This window comes from Larimichthys crocea, chromosome XXI (assembly GCF_000972845.2).
Source record: "Larimichthys crocea isolate SSNF chromosome XXI, L_crocea_2.0, whole genome shotgun sequence".
NCBI lineage: Eukaryota > Metazoa > Chordata > Actinopteri > Sciaenidae > Larimichthys > Larimichthys crocea.
The window spans coordinates 9840049-9860073 of NC_040031.1; the positions used below are offsets into that span (position 1 = coordinate 9840049).

A 20025-nucleotide genomic window follows, 5' to 3' on the forward strand; every position below is an offset into this window, starting at 1 on the left:
GTCTTCTGATCTATCTATCTATCTTAAAAATCCCCTTTATCTATCTATTATGCTATCTATCTATCTATCTATTCTACTACTCTATCTATCTATCTATCTATCGAAATCTATCTATCTATCTATCTATAAAAAAGACTGGAATAACTGTGCGGGAACAAACAAGAGGAGGACGTCAATTTCATTTCATTTCAGCAAATTCACGCAAGTGGTCTGTTTAAACACAAGACGTTTAGTCAAAAAGTAGCTACCTTGTGATTTACAAACAGACAAATAAACCGGCACCATGAGTACCGACGCGGAGAGGGCGTTTATTGGCAAAGCTGCCATTTACCTCTAGTAAGCCAGAGAAGGAAAGACTGGAGGCTCAAAGCAAACTTTTTGATGCCAAGTCTGCCGCTATGTGGTCGAACGAAGGAGCTGTACTTGAAGGGAACAATCAAGAAAGATGGTGGCAAAGTCAACGTCAAACTCTGACTCTGAAGAGGTGGGTATCATTAACTCAAACTAAATGGAAATTCAGTATGATCAACTCTCACTGAGAACAAATGGCCTGTTCCAGGAGAGACAGTTAAAGAAGATGAAGTCTCTCCAATGAAACCCTCCCAAGTTGATAAAATTGAGGACATGCCATGATGACCGCATCCATGAAAGCCTCTGTGTTGTATAACCTTAAAGAGCGTATGCAGCATGGATGATCTACGTAAGACTGCGAGTATTCTTGAATTAAAAAGACAAATAGTTAAAATGGCTAAATGGAGGAAAACACAAGTTAACGTGTGAATCCTATGATCCCTTCAGACCTACTCTGGGTTGTGTCCGTGCCACTGTGAACCCCTACAAGTGGCTCCCAGTGTAAGATTCTGAAGTTGTAAGTGCCTACAGAGGCAGAAGCGTATGGAGGCTCCACCCACAATCTTCTCCGTCTCTGACAACGCTTTCAGTTCATGCTTATTGGTAAGTTAGTTAAATTAAATTAATACAACTGCAGAATTTAAGTGTATGAGGTTTCTAGTTCAGTCAAAATAATTGTGTTCTATTTAACAGATAGGGAGAACCAGTCTGTCTTGATCACGTAAGTTTCACATTTGTTTCATTTTGTTGAAAACACCAATCAGATATGTTGACAAATTCTGAAAGTCTCTGTTCCTACCTAGTGGAGAATCTGGTGCTGGAAAGACTGTGAACACCAAGTGTCATCCAGTACTTTGCAACAATCTCAGTTGGTGGAGACAAGAAGAGGTACACCTAAAAGGGGGGTATACAATTTATAACAAGATTTTTGAATATGGATGATGTTCCAGTCATTTTGCTGAGGTCAGTTTTAAACCTGGATTAAGGGGTCTCTGGAGGATCAGATTATTGCAGCCAATCCCCCTGCTGGAGGCTATGGTAACGCAAAACTAGTAGGAATGACAACTCTTCTCGTTTGTAAGTATGGAGGGAATTCCACATGTGAAGAGATCTTGTTATACATGGCCCATGAGGAGGGATGTTAAAATTTCATTTGTTCAACCAAACAGGTAAATTCATAAAATCCATTCGGCGCAACTGGAAAACTGGCTAGTGCTGATAGGGAACATGTGAGTAACAATTTCAGAATATATACACGTTTGAATTTAGAATTGACCAGGCTGTGACTTTATAAACACTTTCGTAGAACCTGCTGGAGAAGTCCGAAGTGACATCCAGCTTCCTGATGAAAGAGGCTAACCACATCTTCTACCAGATTAGTGACCAACCACTACCTGGGATCATTGGTAAACAGACTGAGTTGTTGTAGCAATGTAGAAACTTGCTGTTTAATACATAACAACTCTGAATTGCCATGCATTTTTTGATCTCCAGAAATGGCACTTATCACAACCAACCCCTATGACTTCCCCATGTGTACATGGGTGCAGATCACTGTGGGCTAGCATTGATGACAAAGTTGAGCTGGAAGCCACTGATGTGAGTGAATCTTTACTTCAAGACATAAATTCATTCATTCATCAAATTGCTGCATGAAATACATTTTTAAAGTGTTTATATTTGTGTGGATACCTTTTAAAAACAAGAACGCTATTGATATCCTGGGCTTCAGTGGTGAGGAGAAGAATAGCATCTACTACAAGATGACTGTGGCTGTGCTCCACCATGGTAGCATGAAGTTCAAGCAGAAGCAGCGTGAGGAGCAGGCTGAGCCTGATGGCACAGACGGTGAGTATTGAACATGCAGAAGAGAGAGAACCATAGTTTCTTTATATATCATGATGGAAGGCAATGTCACATACTGTATAACTGTAAATCATATAACTATTCCAGGGATGCTGACAAGGTTGCTTACTGCTGGGTCTGAACTCCGCTGACATGCTGAAGGTCTGTGCTATCCCAGAGTGAAGTTCGGAATGAGTATGTCACCAAGGGACAGACTGTACCTCAGGTAACTGAAAACATGGCCTGAATTTATGATTTAGATTTACATGTACTACTGCATATTTAAATAAAGTGTCGCGGCTTGAAGATTGTAACATCGAGCACAGTGTGAACATAAGCCCTAATTTCAACAAAGACTCAAGAAAAATGTGTAGTAATCATTTTAAATGTGTATTTTTTGTTTCATTTGACCATTAAGAATTCAGAAACAGGAAGGTAGAGCATTTTACAAAATGGTTGATTGACTTTTGTTTTTATCCGAGGTGAATAACTCCTGAGTGCTCCTGGCCATAGGTCCATCTATGAAAGGAGTGTTCTGTGATGGCGATCCGTATCAAGAGATGTTGGACGACTAAACAAGCAAGGCAGTTCTTCTCGGTGTTGCCTGGACATTCATGCTGCTTTGAATCTTTGATGTGAAGCGTCATTTCCACAATTTAGCGGCTGTGGTTTTTTTTATTATACAATTGTCCGTCTTAGTCTGGTAGACATTTGTGAATATTTGGGCCCTACCAGTTCAACACACTGGAGACAGCTGTGCATCAACTCACCAATGAGAACTGCCAACAGTTTCTTCAACCACACACATGTTGTCCTGGAGCAAGCAGGCAGACAAGAAGGCGAGGTATTGTCTGGGTAGTTCATTGACTTTGGCATTGGACTTGGCTGCCTGTATTGAGGAATGAAAGAGGGATATCAGTTAATTGTTGTCATTTTCTGAACTGTTTTAAATTTGAACTTTTTTAAAACAGTTTATATGCATTTATTCTCACTTATATAACATACTCCAATATGTTTTTCACAGCCCCATGGGCTCTTCTCCATCCTTGAAGAGGAGTGCATGTTCCCCAAGGCGCTCAGACCACATCCTTTCAAGACAGCCTGTATGCACCAGCATCTTGGCGAAAAACAGAGGCTATTTGAGAAGCCAAAGCCTAGCCAAAGGCAAGGGCTGGGAGGCCCACTCTCCCTGTGGGCACTAGCCTGGTACTGTGGTACAATATCTGTGGCTGGCTGGAGCAAGAACAAGGATCCCAACTGCATGAGTCCTGTTCTGCAGGCTCTACAAGAAATCCTGCAGTCAAACTGGTGGCTGCATTCTGTATCCTCCTGTTGTGAAGGTATGACTGTATAATTAGTAGTAAGGTCCAAACACCGCTTACTGGGAACATTTCATGGGAAATTGGAATCTCCCACTCATGACAAAATCTGTCTACTTTTCCACACAGACTGGTGGTGGCAAAGAAGGGATGGAGCATAGAGGAGTGGTTCCTATGCAGACTGTGTCGATCACAGGTTAGAGGTAAAGGTTTAACATTGTGACAAATTTATATGACAGCAGTTTTTCTATATGAACGATTTTACTCACAAGTATGCTTTTCACTGACAAAAGTAACCATTTTGGTGCTCTCGGAGAACTTGGGCAAGCTGATGACAAACTTGAGAGCACAACTCCTTGCACTTTGGGCTGTGTCTGATTCCCCAATGAGACCAAAGACTCCCAGGTACAGAATAAACATAATCTCCGAGTAGAGTGCATTTAGGGGGTAGATTGTTTGTGGTATGGGTTTTACTTCATTTGTACTGCCAGAACCAAATAGAAAAAGAAGTAACATGAGAACTCTTCTTTACAGGTCGGATGGAGAACTTCCTGGTCATCCACGAGCAGCTCAGTGACGGCGTTGGTGGAGGGTAATCAGAAATCTGCAAAACGTTTCCCAGCAGAATCCCCTATGCGCTTTCAAGCAGAGGTGTCATTGGAATTTCTAAACATATTTTTGATGACAGACTAATTAAAGAAAATGCACCCCACTGAACCATAACCTACTCTCGTCATCAAAGATACAAGGTGCTGAATGCCAGATGTCATCCCTGAGAGGCCAGTTCATGGAGCAACAAGAAGGCTTCAGAGAAGCTGCTGTGGTCAATTGAGTGAGCAGACCCGTACGATTTGGACACACACTAAGGTAATAATCATGATTTACTTACCACGATTTCATGTGTTCTTTGAGTTCGGGGCAGTGTTACTTTTTCTTAATTTTTATGTAACGCATTATAGGCTATTTATAATGTTAATTTGGTGGCGCTCAGACAGATGGACATAGATGAAAAATGATCTCGATGTTAGGAATGAAGTTGTGGGGCAGTGCACACCATTTTAAAACCCATGATAGAATGAAGGTTGTGTGAATGTTTATATAATGTTTGTTAAAGGGATAGAGAATGTCCCTCTCATCATGCTAATTTACTTTATTTTTTTATTCTGTCGGCAGGTGTCTTCCAAAGCTGGTCTGCTGGGTACCCTGAGGAGATGAGAGATGAACACTGTGCAAGCGCTGGTCACCATGATCAGGCTCTTTGCCGTGCTTACCTCAGAGAAAGGAGTTTGTGTCAGATGACGAGCGAGAGGATGCGTAGGTCCACTGTCTGTTCATGATCAATGTAGAAAAACCTTGTATATAATAACCAACTGTTTGTAACAGAGATGCCATCTACACCCATCCAGTTATAAGTCCTGCGTCATTCATGAATGTGAACCAAATGGCCTGGGATGAAGGTTGTACTAAAAGATCAAGCCCTGCTGAAGAGTGCTGAACTGAGAAGGGGCTGGCCAACATAAGGAGAATGATGAGAAGATGAAAAAGACTTGGCTGCCGCCCTAAGGCGCAAGAAGAAGGACTGGAGGAGAATGATGGGTGTCGCATTTGCAGGAGAAAAAAGAGTCCTGCAGCTGCAAGGTAGCATCTGTAAGTTACCATTTTTCAGTGTTTTCCTTTTGTTCTGTTTTTTCAATTGTTTGTTTGGTTTTTTGCTTGAGGTCTCTTTTCATGCTAATGAAACTAGGAATCTGGATCTGTCAGATGCATGAGGGAACGATGTGAGGGACTTATCAAGAGTAGATTCAGCCTGGCAGGCCAAACTCAACAGAGAACACCGAGAGGACTGGAGGATGAAGAGGAAATCATGACACTGAGCTCACATGCCGAAGAAGAGAGAAGCTGGAGGATGAATGCTCTGAGCTGAAGCAGCGATATTGATTATCTGGAAAGCTTACCTTGGGCGCAAAATGGGAAAGGAGAAACATGCTACTGAGAACGAAGGTTGAGACAGACAGACAGACAGACAGATAGATAGCCATTCAATGACTGGTACATAGTTTGCTTAAAAATAAAAGTTCAAAGTTTTAAATTTCACCTCACCTGTTCCCTTTCTCTGTGAAGTGTATTCCCCAGGCCTGTTCAAAACAAGTTCTTAATTAGAAGAGGTTTCAAAACAGAAATTAAATTAAATGTTCATATTAACATTTAGCTCATTAACATTATTTCACATTAACATTTTAATTGAATAATATATTGAAGTGGTCTAAAGTATAAGAGTACAGACATACCACAAGCTGGATCTCACGGTCTCCTATGCACACTGCTATTCACTGAAGGACTCCTTATATTGAACTGGTTTTGCTAACACAGCTGAAACTAAATATGGAACCATGCCAAATGTGGGAATGGAGCCAGCAATAGCATACCACAATTTTAACTGCGACTTGAGTGTTGCTTCATCAGCAGTTCAATAGGAGTTTATTTTTGGACATATGACCATGTATGTTTGACAGAATATGCACAAATATAAAAATACATCAGAGTTCTATTGCTGTTAATTCAGTTCATTTGGTGAAATCATAATCAATTAAACATATTCTTTTGATTGCTAAATTTCTCTATTTCACTAATATCTACATTTTTTAAAATTGTTTTTATAGTATATTCTGTATAATAATTCTTTGTTTACAATATCTCTGAGCTTTCAATTTGTATCAAAAGGGAAAGTAATGATGGATTTTTGCTTAATCAGTGTGTTTATTTATAAACTTTATAAAGTTTATTTTGGGCTGTTGAAAACCATGTATGTTTGACAGAATATGCACAAATATGTATCTACTTCACTCTTGAACACCATGTATGTTTTGTAAAACATATACTAAATTAAGAACACATCAGTCTTCTATTTTTCCTAAATGTTCATTCATTAATCTGGTTATGTCACAATAAAAAATTTAAAATCACAAAAAACTAAGTATATTTGGAGGACATTTGGACATTCCATTTCCTTCATTCTACAGCACTGAGATCTAAGCAAGATTTCTTTTCTTATTAAACATTTAAAGGTTTTATGGTACAGTACAGGAACAGACAGTGTAGGTGACAGGCTGCATAATGTTTGCTCAACAATTACGAATCAGAAACAATGTCTTTGAACTCCAATACTCCAATTGAAGCAAGACATTTAGACCTTCTATATAATGTTTCCAAAATTCTCTGAATGTAGCATTCACTTTTCATGAGGGATCCAAAAATGTTCCCAGACTGATAACTAACTCTTGAATGTTGTAGCTCTCCTCTCTGTGCTGGGGATTACACTTTGGGGGCACACAAAATTGTTTTCATACCACATGAATCAAATGTTATGAATAGTTACAGGTATTAGGTATGTATTCCAATAAAGATTGTAGAATTTTGTTTAGCTCTCATAAATGATCCATTTTTCAAATGTGCTCTCTTTCACAGGACACAGTCACCTAAAAATAATACAGACAGTAATTTATGATGGTCAAAAAACATTTTATTGTGGTTTATTTCAAATCATATTATATGATTGGAAACAGCCCATTTGCCAGAGTGCTTTACTCAGCAGTGTCTTTTCCCTGTAAAGAAAACAAATAATAATACATTATAGTACATATGCAGATACATACACTGCATACATATAAAGGTTATGTCTGTTGTCAGTTTTATGAAGCTAAAAGCACTTATATTTATGCTTACCTTGCCAGAGTCGCGGCTCTTTGCTCTCAGTTTGTTGACCTGGGACTCTGCAATGTCAGCACGCTCCTCAGCCTCCTCCAGCTCATGCTGGACCTTCCTGCACTTGGACAGATGAACATTGGCCTGCTCCTCCTGAAAAGCAACACACAAAATATGGAAAGATGCTTTTATGCCCAGAAAAGCTTACAAGGTCTACGGTACATAAATTAACAATGACATATCAAGTTCCCTTTGTATAAAACAGATCTTTTGTCCTTACCGCTTCCTCAGCCTGCCTCTTGTAGGCCTTCACCTTGAGCTGCAACTTGTCAACCAAGTCCTGCAGCCTGGTAACGTTTTTCTTATCTTCCTCAGTCTGTGATAGAAAATATAGACTTGCGTCTTTTAAAATCTGTAACTGTAAATATAATGTATTGATTTATACTGTACATAATGCAATGTATTGTAGTTGTACCTGATAGGTGAGCTCCTTTACTCTCCTCTCATATTTGCGGACACCCTTAACAGCATCTACTCCACGTCTCTGCTCAGCCTCAACCTCTGCCTCCAGCTCACGCACCTTCAGAAAAAAACATAATATGTATAAAAAATGTAGAATACATACAGTATCTTAAGCATGTTTTCTTGCATTTCCTAAACTGTGGAATTCTTAACAAAATTGTCTTACTCTAGACTCAAGTTTCTGGAGCTGCTTCTTGCCACCCTTCATGGCCAGATTCTCGGCCTCATCCAGGCGGTGCTGCAGGTCCTTAACAGCAACCTCCAGGTTCTTCTTCATCCTCTCCAGGTGAGAACTAGTATCCTGCTCCTTCTTCAGCTCCTCAGCCATCATAGCAGCCTAAAGATGAAAGCATGAAATGTTAATTAGAAATATCTTGAAAAAACACATTTTCCCATGAAAAGAAAAGACAAAGGAAAGTTAAACCTACATCAGTGATGGCCTTCTTGGCCTTCTCCTCAGCATTCCTTGCTTCCTGAACGGTGTCATCCACTTCACTCTGGATCTGGACAAGGTCAGTCTCAAGCTTCTTCTTGGTGTTCATGAGGCTTGTGTTCTAAAAAGTAAAAAGATTTGGTCATTTGAGTCATCACTTTCCTGATTTTCATGTTATTTAAAAACTTCAAAACATTTTGAATTATTGCAAAATCATGGCGTTTGTTCACCTGAGAGTGCAGAAGTCCAACACGCTCACTGGCATCCACCAGCTCCTGTTCAGCCACTTTGCGGCTTCTCTCTGTCTGTTCAAGAGCAGCTCTCAGTTCCTCAATTTCAGCCATCATGAGACCGTTCCTGCGCTCCACCATAGCAGCTTGTTCCTTGAAGTCATCCTGGGCTCTGACAGCATCATCAAGGTGCAGTTGAGCATCCTGGTGAAAAAATATCAGCAAAATATTCAAAATGTCAACTACCAAAATGCATGTGCGCTGACCATAGTCCATTATGCAATCTTGATGTCTTACAATACCTTGAGCTGTGCCTGCACATTCCTCAGCTGCTTCTGGGACTCAGCAGCCTGGCGATTGGCATGGCTCAACTGAATCTCCATCTCATTCAGGTCTCCCTCCATCTTCTTCTTGATTCTCAGGGCATCGTTCCTGCTCCTGACCTCAGAATCCAGAGTGCTCTGCATGGAGTCAATCACCCTCTGGCTGTTCCTCTTGATCTGCTCCATCTCCTCATCCTTCTCTGCCAGCTTCCTGTCCACCTCACCCTTAATCTGGTTGAGCTCAAGCTGGACACGCAGGATCTTAGACTCTTCATGTTCCAGAGTTCCCTAATGATTTTAAAGAATAAAATATTAATCTCTGCAGACCTTCATACTGTTCTAATACATTTGTCCATGGGTTTTCAGAAGATCTTTGCAAAAGAATTGTACCTCAGCCTCTTCAAGAGCTGTCTGGATCTCAGACTTCTCTGTCTCCACCTGCTTCTTGGCTTTCTCCAGTTCATGGATACTCTTGCCAGTCTCACCAATCTGTTCAGTCAGATCTGAGATCTCCTCTGCAGAGAAATGTGTTTGATAGTGTTCAATAATATCTGAGCTTCATTCTAACACATACAAATGTATTGAATGCAACAGCTGTTAAAGAAAGTGGTCAGAACTCACGCTGGAGGTTCTTGTTTTCACGCTTCATGGTCTCCAGCTGATCCAGAGCTTCCTCATAAGAGTTCTTCATCTTGAACAGCTCAGTGCCAAGAGAACGAGCCTCCTTCTGAGCTCCCTCAAGCTCTGCCTGACCCTCCTCATACTTCTGTTTCCACTCTGCCAAGACCTAAATTACACAACAGTATAGATAATTTAGTTCAGTATTAGATTTTTTCGATTTGATTTCATGTTCACACAAAGTAAGTGTTGTTACCTTGTCGAAGTTCCTCTGCTTCTTGTCCAGATTGGCAGCCAGTCCATTGGCTCTCTCCACATCTATCATGAGGTCCTCCACCTCACTCTGGAGCCTCTGTTTGGTTTTCTCAAGAGAAGCACACTTGGAATTCACTGCCTCAATCTGCTCCTCAGCCTCCTGAAGGCGCTGGGCCAGCTTTTTCCTGTTTGAAAAAAGTGGGATTTATCTCTCAATGAAAACCTTAAAATTAAACATATACAAGCAAAGTGCAGCAGTCAGTTGAGCAAGGTTATACCTCAAATGATTCATATTCATATATGTTATGTGCTTCACTGTTAAATTGTCATGGTTGGATATATTTCTTTAAAACCAAAGTATTGATATAAAATAAAGATTGAGTCAGTTGACCACGTCTATTATCATAGACTGGGTCATTTAATTGTTTAAAATGCACTCACTTGGCTTCCTCAAGCTCCTCAGTACGCTGGATAGCATCAGTTTCATACTTAGATCTCCACTGAGCCACCTCACTGTTGGCCTTGGACATTCCACGCTGTAGCTCAGCCTTAGCCTCCTGCTCCTCCTCAAACTGCTCCCTCAACAGATCACAGTCGTGGCGGGCTGATTGCACTCCATGGGCAAGAGCATTCTTGGCCTGGTGTAAGGAATAATATTCAGTGTGCACATCATCTAATTAAATAAGTCTATCAGCACATACTTACAGTTTCCTTACCTTAACCTCTTCTTCAATCTGTCTCTTCAACTCCTCAATCTGCTGTGTAAAGGCCTGTTTGCCTCTGGTCAGCTGGGAGACAAGAGCTTCTTTCTCTTCAACTTGACGGGTGAACTCACCTTGTGTGAAAGATGTCAAGATAAATTAGTTTGTGCCACAATTCTCAAAAACACACAACAGATTGTTCACTAATCATTTGTAGATACCATTTTCTGTCAGGAGACGTGCTCTTTGTGCACTCATGTCATTGATCTGACGGACATTTTCATCATTTTTGGACTTCAGTTCACTTAGCTGGTCCTCAAGAGTACGGCACATCTTTTCAAGATTTCCCTAATGGGGAAAAGACAGATCAAATCAGTCATCAGATTACATTTATAATCGCAATTGCCCTATTTATGGTAATAATTTGGGTATTAAAAGACTATTTGATGTGTTGTGTACCTTTGCTTTAGCAACAGCCTCCATGTTGCTGGAGAGGTCATCAATCTCCATCTTGTATTCACTCTTTTCCTTCTCAAGCTTCTGCTTGACACGCTGGAGGTTGTCGATCTGCTCTCCCAGCTCAGCTACGCTGTCAGCCTGCTTCTTACGAAGAGCAGCAGCAGTGGCTTCATGCTGCAGAGTGGACTCCTCAAGGTCACGACGGACCTTCTGGAACTCAGCTTCACGCTTCTTGTTCATCTCAATCTGAGCAGCAGTGGCTCCACCAGCCTCCTCCAGCCTCTCACTGATCTCTTCAAGTTCCCTGGAGAGGTCAGCTCTCTGCTTCTCAACCTTGGCACGAGCTGCACGTTCAGCCTCAATCTCCTCCTCCAGTTCCTCAATACGGGCCTGTTGAATGCAGGAGTGTCTATCTGTAAAATTCAACTCATAATACACAAGATGGCAAAGTATACAGTAATGTTTTATATAACATGATATGTAACCTGGAGCTCCTTGATCTTCTTCTGAAGCTGAGCACCCAGTGACTGCTCATCCTCAACCTTGCTCAGGAGCTGACTGATTTCAAAGTCTTTCCTGTGAGAAAAATCCAAAAGGTACATAGTAAGACGTCATGCAGTTGACCATAATTTTGAAAAGAATGGTTGTTTGACAAATTCAAAGGCAATTTTACTTTTTCAGTTTCTCGTCAGACTGCTGCTTTTCATTCTCAAGATCCATGATGGATTCCTGGGCCAGTTTCAGATCACCCTCCAGCTTCCTCTTGGCTCTCTCAAGGTCCATACGCAGCTTCTTCTCTTGCTCCAGAGAACCCTCGAGCTGAACGTTAAAATGAGTCTTTAAATTTCATGTTCAAGAGGAGTCTTGCTTTGACATTCCAGGTGACTCTGTAAACTTACATCATCCACTTGTTGCTCAAGCTTAGTCTTGGCCTTGGTCAGAGTGTTGACTTTGTCTTCCTCAGCCTGCAGGTCATCAAGAGTCTGCTGGTGAGACTCCTGAAGGGCTTTCTTTTCTTTGGTCAGCTTAGCAATGCTCTCATCTTGAGAAGCCATCTCCTCAGTAAGGTTCTTCACCTAGGTCACAAGAAAGACGTTGTTATTACATAGTAATCCTTAAATGTCCTTTGAATTACTAAAATGTATTGACATTTCCAAACCTTGTTCTCAGTAGCATGTTTCTCTTTCTCCACTTTGGCCAAGGTAAGCTCCAGATCGTCAATATCCTTCTTCAGCTCAGAGCATTCATCCTCCAGCTTTCTCTTCTTGGCAGTGAGCTCAGCATTGATTTCCTCTTCATCCTCCAGTCTCTCAGTTGTCTCTTTGAGTTTGGCCTCCATCTGAATCTTACTCTTGATAAGTCCCTCACATCTTTCCTCAGCATCTGACAGATTTTCAGCTTCCTAGTTCATTATATGTAAAGGGACCTTAGCAAAAAAACAAACAAACAAATGAAACAAACAAAAAGAAAACACTGAAAATTGTACTTACAGATGCTACTTGCAGCTGCAGATCATTTTTCTCCTGCACAATGGACACCATCTTCTCCTCCAGTTCCTTCTTCTTGGCGAGGGCTGTAGCCAAGTCTGTTTTCATCTTCTCATAGTTCTCCTTCATGTTGGCCAGCTCCTTCTCAGTTTCAGCACTCTTCAGCATAGGCTTGATCTTGTAGTACACCTTCATCCATGGCCAGTTTTTCACATTTGTGAATGAGCGGACGTTGTACTGGATGGTATAGATGGCTTCCCTGTAGAGAAAAATTTGATGTTATAGACAATAAAGTCTTGGGTCATGTTCTTTCATAGTATCTCTCTGAATTTGCTATTTTCAACATGCCTCCTCGCCATCATCTTCACAAACTCCTTTCTCATGACATAGCCACGGCAAAGAGCCTGAGTCATTGTGACCAAAGTTGCCAGCTTTTCATCTCTCATCTCCTCAAGGGTACCCAGCAGACCAGCCTTGAAGAACACCTGGAGAAATAAAAAAAAATAATAATTAAATGTAGCATGATGAGAGGAAATTCTTTCTACCCTTTAAAACAAACAATAAAAACATTTTACCAACCCTCATTTCTCAATGTTTCTTTTATAAATGGTGGTGCACTGACCCCTCAACTTCATTCCTAACACTGAATCATTTGTTCATCTTTCCCATTGTCTGGGAACCAAATTAACCTTATAGATAGATATATTACATAAAATTAACAGAAAATCACACTGGACTGAAAAAACATATAAGCTGGTTAGTCAGTCATGTCACTTACCTTGGTGTGATGAGACGGAATTCTTTCTATCCTTTAAAACAGACAATAAAAACATTTCACCAACCCTTACCTTAGTGTGTCCAAATCTGTACTCGTCATGATTAACATCAATTGACCCAAGCAGCTTCTCTGAAGCCTTCTTGTTGTCCATGAACTGGCCATCAGGGATGACACTGGCATTCAGCACCTTGTATCTTTGATGAAAGAGTTAATGGTTAGTGTGTGCATTTTCTTTTAATAGTCTGTCATCAAAAATTATGTTAGAAATTCCAATGATACCTCTGCTTGAAGTCAGCATAGGGGATTCTGCTGGGGAAACCTTTTCTGCAGATTCTGATACCCTCCAGCACACCGTTACACCTGAGCTGGTGGATGACCAGGTAGTTCTCCATCAGACCTGTAAAGAAGATATTCCTCATTTACTTCTTTTTTCTATTTGTTGTGACAGTACAAAATTAGGTAAACCATACCAACAAACCAGTCTACCCCTAAACCACTCCACTGAGATTATGTTTTTCATGTACCTGGAGTCTTTGACTCATTGGGAATCAGACAGCGCACAAAGTGAGGATGTGTGCTCCTCAAGTTTGTCATCAGTTTGCCCAAGTTCTCCTGTAGAGCCAAAATGTTGACTTTTGTCATGAAATGTCACAATTGTGAGTTTGAATATGAACTGAAATATGATTTAATAAAAAAAAAAAATTACTCTGAACTGTGAAGAAACAGTCTGCATAGAACCACCCTTCTTCTTGCCTCCCTTCTTGCCAACCTCTGTGGAAAAGTAGACATTTTGTCACAGTGAGACACTATATTTACATGAATTCATTCCACAGTTATTTTAGAATTATACAATTATACATTATGCATGTTTAAGTTCAATGGAATCTAATATATTACCCTCAACAACAGGAGGATACAGAAGCGCAAGCAGTTTAACTGAGGATTTCTGGTACAACTGCACAGCAGACTCATTCAGTGGGTCCTTGTTCTTTTCCAGCCAGCCGATGATATTGTAGTCCACAGTACCAGCGTAGTGCACCAGGGAGAAGTGGGCCTCAGGCTTGCCTTTGACAGGCTTTGGCTTCTCAAATGCTTTGTTTTTGCCAAGATGCTGGTCATACAGCTTGTTCTTGAAGGATGTGTCTGAGGCCTTGGGGAACATGCACTCCTCTTCAAGGATTGAGAAGATGCCCATGGGCTTGAAAAAAGTAGGAAGTATTTGATTAAGTGATGAATAAATGATATACAACTGTTTTGAAGTCAAATTAAAACATTTAGAAAAAATGACAACAATAAATGATCACCTTTTCAATCAGCTCAATGCAGGCAGCCAAGTCCATGCCAAAGTCAATGAACTCCCAGACAATACCCTCCTTCTTGTACTCATCTTGCTCCAGGACAAACATGGTGTGGTTGAAAAACTGTTGCAGTTTCTCATTGGTGAAGTTGATGCACAGCTGTTCCAGTGTGTTGAACTGGTAGGGCACAAATATTCAGCAAAATGTCTTGCACGCAATAAGAATGACATTGTAATAAATAAATAAAAACACCAGCAGCTAAATTGTTGGAAATGAAGCTTACATCAAAGATTTCAAAGCCAGCAATGTCCAGGACACCGATGAAGTATTGCCTTGCTTGTTTAGTGTCCAACATCTCGTTGATACGGACAACCATCCACAAGAACATCTTTTCATAGATAGACTTGGCCAGAGCAGTCACTGAGTTATTCACCTGGATAAAACAAAAGTCAATCAACCATTTTGTAAAATGCCACATTACTGTTCTGAACATCGTTTAATGGTACAAATAAAACAAAAGAATACAAATTTAAAATGTATTACACATTTTTATTGAAGTCTTTTGTCGAAATTAGGGCTGATGTTCACACTGTGTCTGATGTTACAATCTAAGCGGGACCATTGTATTATAAATATGCAAGTAGTACATGTAAATTAAAATCAAAATTTCAGGCCATGTTATTTCAGTTACCTGAGGTACAGTCTGTCCCTTGGTGACATACTCATTTCCGACCTTCACTCTGGGATAGCACAGAGCCTTCAGCATGTCAGCGGAGTTCAGACCCAGCAAGTAAGCAACCTTGTCAGCCTCTGAAAATAGTTAATTGATTTACAGTTAATACAGTATGTGACCATTGCCCTCCATCATGATATAATAAAGAAACAAGGTTCTCTGTTTCTCTGATGTTTAATACTCACCCTCTGTGCCATCAGGCTCAGCCTGCTCCTCACGCTGCTTCTGCTTGAACTTCATGTTACCATGGTGGAGCACAGCACCAGTCATCTTGTAGATGCTATTCTTCTCCTCACCACTGAAGCCCAGGATATCAATAGCGTTCTGTTTTCAAAAAAAGGTATCCACACATAAAAATGCATTTAATAGAGCAATTTTGATGAATGAATGAATTTCATGTATTGAAGTAAAGATTACTCACATCAGTGGCTTCCAGCTCAACTTTGTCATCAATGCTAGCCACAGTGATCTGACCCATGCTACACATGGGGAAGTCATAGGGGTTGGTTGTGATAAGTGACATTTCTAGAGATCAAAAAATGCATGGCAAGTTCATTGGATTGTTATGTATTAAACATGTCAGTTTCACATTGTACAACAACTCAGTCTTTTTACCAATGATCCCAGGTATGTGGTTGGTCATCATCTGGTAGAAGATGTGGTAGCCTCTTTCATCAGAAAGCTGGAATGTCACTCTGGACTTCTCCAGCAGATCTACAAAAAGTGTTCATAAGTCACAGCCTGGTCAATTCTAAATTCAAACGTGTATATATTCTGAGAATTGTTACTCACATGTCTCAATATCAGCACTAGCCAGTTTGCCAGTTGTGCCGAAATGGATTCTGATGAATTTACCCTGTTTTGAACAAGTGAAATTTCAACGTTCCTCCTCATGGGCAATGTATAACAAGATCTCTTTCACGTGTGGAAATCCCTCCATACTTACAAAACGAGAAGAGTTGTCATTCCTTATAGTTTTGGCATTACCATAGGCCTCCAGCAGGGGATTGGCTGCAATAATCTGATCCTCCAGAGACCCCTATAATCCAGGTTTAAAACTGACATCAGAAAATGACTGGAACATCATTTCATATTCAAAAGTCTTGATTGTTATCAATTGTATATGCCCACCTTTGAGGTGTCCCTCTTCTTGTCTCCACCAACTGAGATTGTTGCAAAGTACTGGATGACACGCTTGGTGTTCACAGTCTTTCCAGCACCAGATTCTCCACTAGGTAGGAACAGAGACTTTTCAGAATTTGATCAACATATCTGATTATGTTCAACAAAATAAACAAATATGAAACTTACGTGATCAAGACAGACTGGTTCTCCCTATCTGTTAAATAGAAAACAAAACATTTTTTTGACTGAAGTAGAAACCTCATACACTTAAATTCTGCAGTTGTATTAACTTAATTTAACTAACTTACCCATAAGCATGAACTGAAAAGCGTTGTCAGAGACAGAGAAGATGTGGGGTGGAGCCTCCATACGCTTCTTGCCTCTGTAGGCATTTACAACTTCAGCATCGTACACTGGGAGCCACTTGTAGGGGTTCACAGTGGCACAGAACAACCCAGAGTAGGTCTGAAAGGGATCATAGAGATTCAACAGTTAACTTTATGTTTTCCTCCATTTAGCCATTTTAAATATTTGTCTTTTTTAATTCAGCAGATTACTCAGCAGTCTTACGTAGATCATCCATGCTGCATAACGCTCTTTAAGGTTATACAACACAGAGGCTTCATTGAGATGGGTCATCATGGCCATGTCCTCAATTTTATCGTACTTGGGAGGGTTCATTGGAGAGACTTCATCTTCTTTAACTGTCCTCTCCTGGAACAGGACATTTGTCTCAGTGAGAATTGATCATACTGAATTTCCATTTGAGTTTGATTTAATGATACCAACCTCCTCAGTGCCCAGGACTTTGACAGTGACTTTGCCACCATCTTTCTTGATGATTGTTCCCTTCAAGTACAGCTCCTTAGCATCAGTCACATAGCAGGCAGACTTGGCATCAAAAGGTTTGCTTTGAGCCTCAATTCTCTCCTTCTCTGGCTTACGGAGGTAAATGGCAGCTTTGCCATAAACGGCCATCTCAGCGTCGGTACTCATGGTGCCGGCTTGTTTGTCTGTTGTAAAATCACAAAGGAGCTTCTTTTCAGACTAAAGGTCTTGTAGATGAACAGAAACGTGAACGTGAAATTTTGCTGAACAATGAAATGAAATTGAAGCCTCCTCTTTGTTTTGTTCCCATGCAGTTATACAGCCTTTTTTAGATTTAGCTGGCACTGAGAATAACCATTGTAGTATAGTTTTGTCAAAATACTTGGATGGATAAGTGTAGCCATTCAGGAACTGGTATATAGTTTGCTTAAAAATAAAAAGTTCAAAGTTTTAAATTTCACCTCACCTGTCCCCCTCTCTGTGAAGTGTATTCCCCAGGCCTGTTCAAAACAAGTTCTCAATTAGAAGAGGTTTCAAAACACAAATTGAAATAAATGTTCCCATTAACATTTAGCTCATTAACATTACTGCACATTAACATGTTAATTGAATAATATATTGAAGTGGTCTAAAGTATAAGAGTACAGACATACCACAAGCTGGATCTCACAGTCTCCTATGCACACTGCTATTCACTGAAGGACTCCTTATATTGAGCGGGTTTTGCTAACACAGTTGAAACTAAATCTGGAAGCATTCCAAATGTGGAAATGGAGACAGCATACCACAATTTTAACCGTGACTTGAGTGTTCCTTCATCAGCAGTTCAATAAGACATATGAGCACCATGTATGTTTGACAGAATATGCACAAATATAAAAATACACCAGTGTTCTCTTGTTGTACATAATTCAGTTAATTCAGTTCATTTGGTGAAATCATAATCAATTAAACATATTCTTTCTTTATATTCTATTCTTCTTTTGATTGCTAAATTTCTCTACTTCACTAACCTTTTTTCTTACAGTTTTGTCCAGTTGCTAACACACTGAAATGACATGGATAGCACAAATATTTAAACTGACACACAGGGAGCAAAACCTCATCTCAAATCTCCAAAACTTTAAACACATTTTCTGCTTTACACACATTTTGCAATTCGAAGTGGCACTTTTCAAGTTCTCTGCATAAGACACAATCTGACAAAAGACCATAGGTAAGCATCTTTGGAAGACATTGCTGAGAGAGGAAGAGGAAGAGGGAGGGTTTGAATGAAAGGGGGAGGAAGAGTGAGAGGTCGGGGTAGAGCAGTTTTGTCAAATTATTTTGCTTTCCTCTTTATTTTATTTTTTTTTCTGACATTTTTTCTGAAATTGTATTTTTCAGCTTACTGTTTTGTGAGCATATATTTTAGTTCATGCCAATGTAAATATATCTGCTGTGCATACGTTGCACTGACTTGTTTGGTGAAAAATAAATAAATAAATATTTCAATAGCATGTGTGTGTATCTGCAAATATTTCTGTGCATGTGAACAATCTGAATAATTCTCTACAGCAGTGGTCCCCAACCTTTTCCTAACTGCGGACCGGTCAACGATTGACAATTTTAATGCGGACCGGGGGGGGGACGTCATTTCGAAATAAAAAAACGTTTCAAAATAAAAGACCGCTCGACTTAGACTGGGACTATAATAGAGGGGGACTTACTACTCTATCTACAGTTGGTAGGAGAAGAAGAAAATATTAAGTATTAAGTAATATTTTCTTCTTCTCCTACCAACTGTGGATGAAGTAGTAAGTCCCCCTTTATTATAGTCCCAGTCTAAGTCGAGCGGTCTTTTATTTTGAAACGTTTTTTTATTTCGAAATGACCGTATTAAATAAAACAGAAATAACTAATTAATTCTTGTGCGGCCCGGTACTGATTGATCCACGGACCGGTACCGGTCCGCGGCCCGGGGGTTGGGGACCACTGGCCTAGGTGTTGAGGGCGGGGACAGTCATCATTGAAAAAACTAAAACGTGCTTTCGGCCTCCGAATGCAATATGCAGCGTCCACGCATAGGCTTATCTAACATGAAAAATTAACCCATTATTTATTTACATCTCTCTCTCTCTCTCTCTCTCTCTCTCTCTCTCTCTCTCTCTCTCTCTCTCTCTCTCTCTCTCTCTCGCTCTCTTTTCTTTTTTTTTTTTTTTTGGAAAAATTTTTTATTTTTATTTTATTTTTTTTAATTTCCCCCCAATGTCACGACCCGGTTCGGAATGTCTCGCGGACCGGTACCGGGTCGCGACCCGGTGGTTGGGGACCGCTGCTCTACAGTTTGAACTATGTTAGTATTATGGCAAAGCATACTAAAGATGAGAGTGCTTTTCATTATGCCCAACAGTGTGTAGTTGGTTAGACAAAAATCTAAGAATACGAATGAAGTGTGTGCCATCTGGTGCAAAAGTTTGATTTTGGTTGCAGTGCTTCATTTTGCGGGATATATGAGGTGTTTTGCAGTTTGGGTGTGTGGTTTGGTGAATTGTGTTAGTGTTTTGATAAAACCAGCCTAGTTTGCAAAATTGTGTTTAAGCAAATGGAAAAAACTGTAATCAGTTTGTCAAAGTTTATTTTGGGCTGTTGAACACCATGTATATTTGACAGAATATGCACAAATAAAAATACATCAGTGTTCTATATTTCCAAATTAAATTCAATTAATTTGATAAAATTCTGATTATTAATTTAAAGATATTCCTTTGATTGCTAAATTTATTTACACAAAAAATGTACACACAAAAGACTAAGTATATTTGGAGGACATTTGAACATTCCCATTTTCTTCGATCTACAGCACTGAGATCTAAGTAAGATTTATTTTCTTATTAAATATTTGAAGGTTTTATGTGATTTTTTTTCTTTTAAACAGGTACAGTACAGGTACAGACAGTGTAGGTGACAGGCTGCATAATGTTTGCCCAACAAATACGAATGAGAAACAATGTCTTTGAACTCCAATACTCCAATTGA

The 20025-nt window shown here is 40.0% G+C and overlaps 1 protein-coding gene and 1 long non-coding RNA gene across 3 annotated transcripts in view; one reads left to right on the forward strand and one right to left on the reverse strand.

Annotated features, from left to right (window-relative positions):
* Positions 1 to 17220, reverse strand: part of LOC104929135 (myosin heavy chain, fast skeletal muscle) — an 18762-nt gene extending 1542 nt beyond the window's left edge. The window contains exons 1-38 of one of the 2 annotated variants that reach the window (XM_027273179.1): positions 16969 to 17220; positions 16750 to 16893; positions 16488 to 16644; positions 16366 to 16393; positions 16186 to 16285; positions 16001 to 16093; positions 15847 to 15910; positions 15670 to 15768; positions 15476 to 15579; positions 15240 to 15378; positions 15013 to 15131; positions 14605 to 14754; positions 14328 to 14498; positions 13921 to 14221; positions 13730 to 13794; positions 13548 to 13635; positions 13303 to 13420; positions 13094 to 13217; positions 12594 to 12730; positions 12249 to 12504; positions 11918 to 12160; positions 11658 to 11834; positions 11432 to 11577; positions 11244 to 11334; positions 10759 to 11148; positions 10521 to 10647; positions 10315 to 10433; positions 10040 to 10236; positions 9600 to 9783; positions 9347 to 9512; positions 9116 to 9240; positions 8705 to 9013; positions 8403 to 8606; positions 8168 to 8293; positions 7906 to 8076; positions 7693 to 7797; positions 7498 to 7593; positions 7014 to 7370 (exon numbers count right to left, since the gene is read on the reverse strand). In XM_027273179.1, coding sequence (XP_027128980.1) covers positions 7101 to 7370; positions 7498 to 7593; positions 7693 to 7797; positions 7906 to 8076; positions 8168 to 8293; positions 8403 to 8606; positions 8705 to 9013; positions 9116 to 9240; positions 9347 to 9512; positions 9600 to 9783; positions 10040 to 10236; positions 10315 to 10433; positions 10521 to 10647; positions 10759 to 11148; positions 11244 to 11334; positions 11432 to 11577; positions 11658 to 11834; positions 11918 to 12160; positions 12249 to 12504; positions 12594 to 12730; positions 13094 to 13217; positions 13303 to 13420; positions 13548 to 13635; positions 13730 to 13794; positions 13921 to 14221; positions 14328 to 14498; positions 14605 to 14754; positions 15013 to 15131; positions 15240 to 15378; positions 15476 to 15579; positions 15670 to 15768; positions 15847 to 15910; positions 16001 to 16093; positions 16186 to 16285; positions 16366 to 16393; positions 16488 to 16644; positions 16750 to 16893; positions 16969 to 17175 — 5910 coding nt within the window. In that variant the 5' untranslated portion in view covers positions 17176 to 17220 and the 3' untranslated portion in view covers positions 7014 to 7100. Of the gene's footprint in view, positions 1 to 7013; positions 7371 to 7497; positions 7594 to 7692; positions 7798 to 7905; positions 8077 to 8167; positions 8294 to 8402; positions 8607 to 8704; positions 9014 to 9115; positions 9241 to 9346; positions 9513 to 9599; positions 9784 to 10039; positions 10237 to 10314; positions 10434 to 10520; positions 10648 to 10758; positions 11149 to 11243; positions 11335 to 11431; positions 11578 to 11657; positions 11835 to 11917; positions 12161 to 12248; positions 12505 to 12593; positions 12731 to 13093; positions 13218 to 13302; positions 13421 to 13547; positions 13636 to 13729; positions 13795 to 13920; positions 14222 to 14327; positions 14499 to 14604; positions 14755 to 15012; positions 15132 to 15239; positions 15379 to 15475; positions 15580 to 15669; positions 15769 to 15846; positions 15911 to 16000; positions 16094 to 16185; positions 16286 to 16365; positions 16394 to 16487; positions 16645 to 16749; positions 16894 to 16968 lie in introns of those variants that run through there. The other variant, XM_027273180.1, reaches the window with a different exon arrangement.
* Positions 913 to 1240, forward strand: LOC113744244 (uncharacterized). Its single transcript, XR_003461385.1, has 3 exons — positions 913 to 954; positions 1045 to 1072; positions 1155 to 1240. It is a non-coding gene; the product is annotated as an uncharacterized LOC113744244 (long non-coding RNA).
* Positions 17221 to 20025: the final 2805 nt, after the last annotated feature.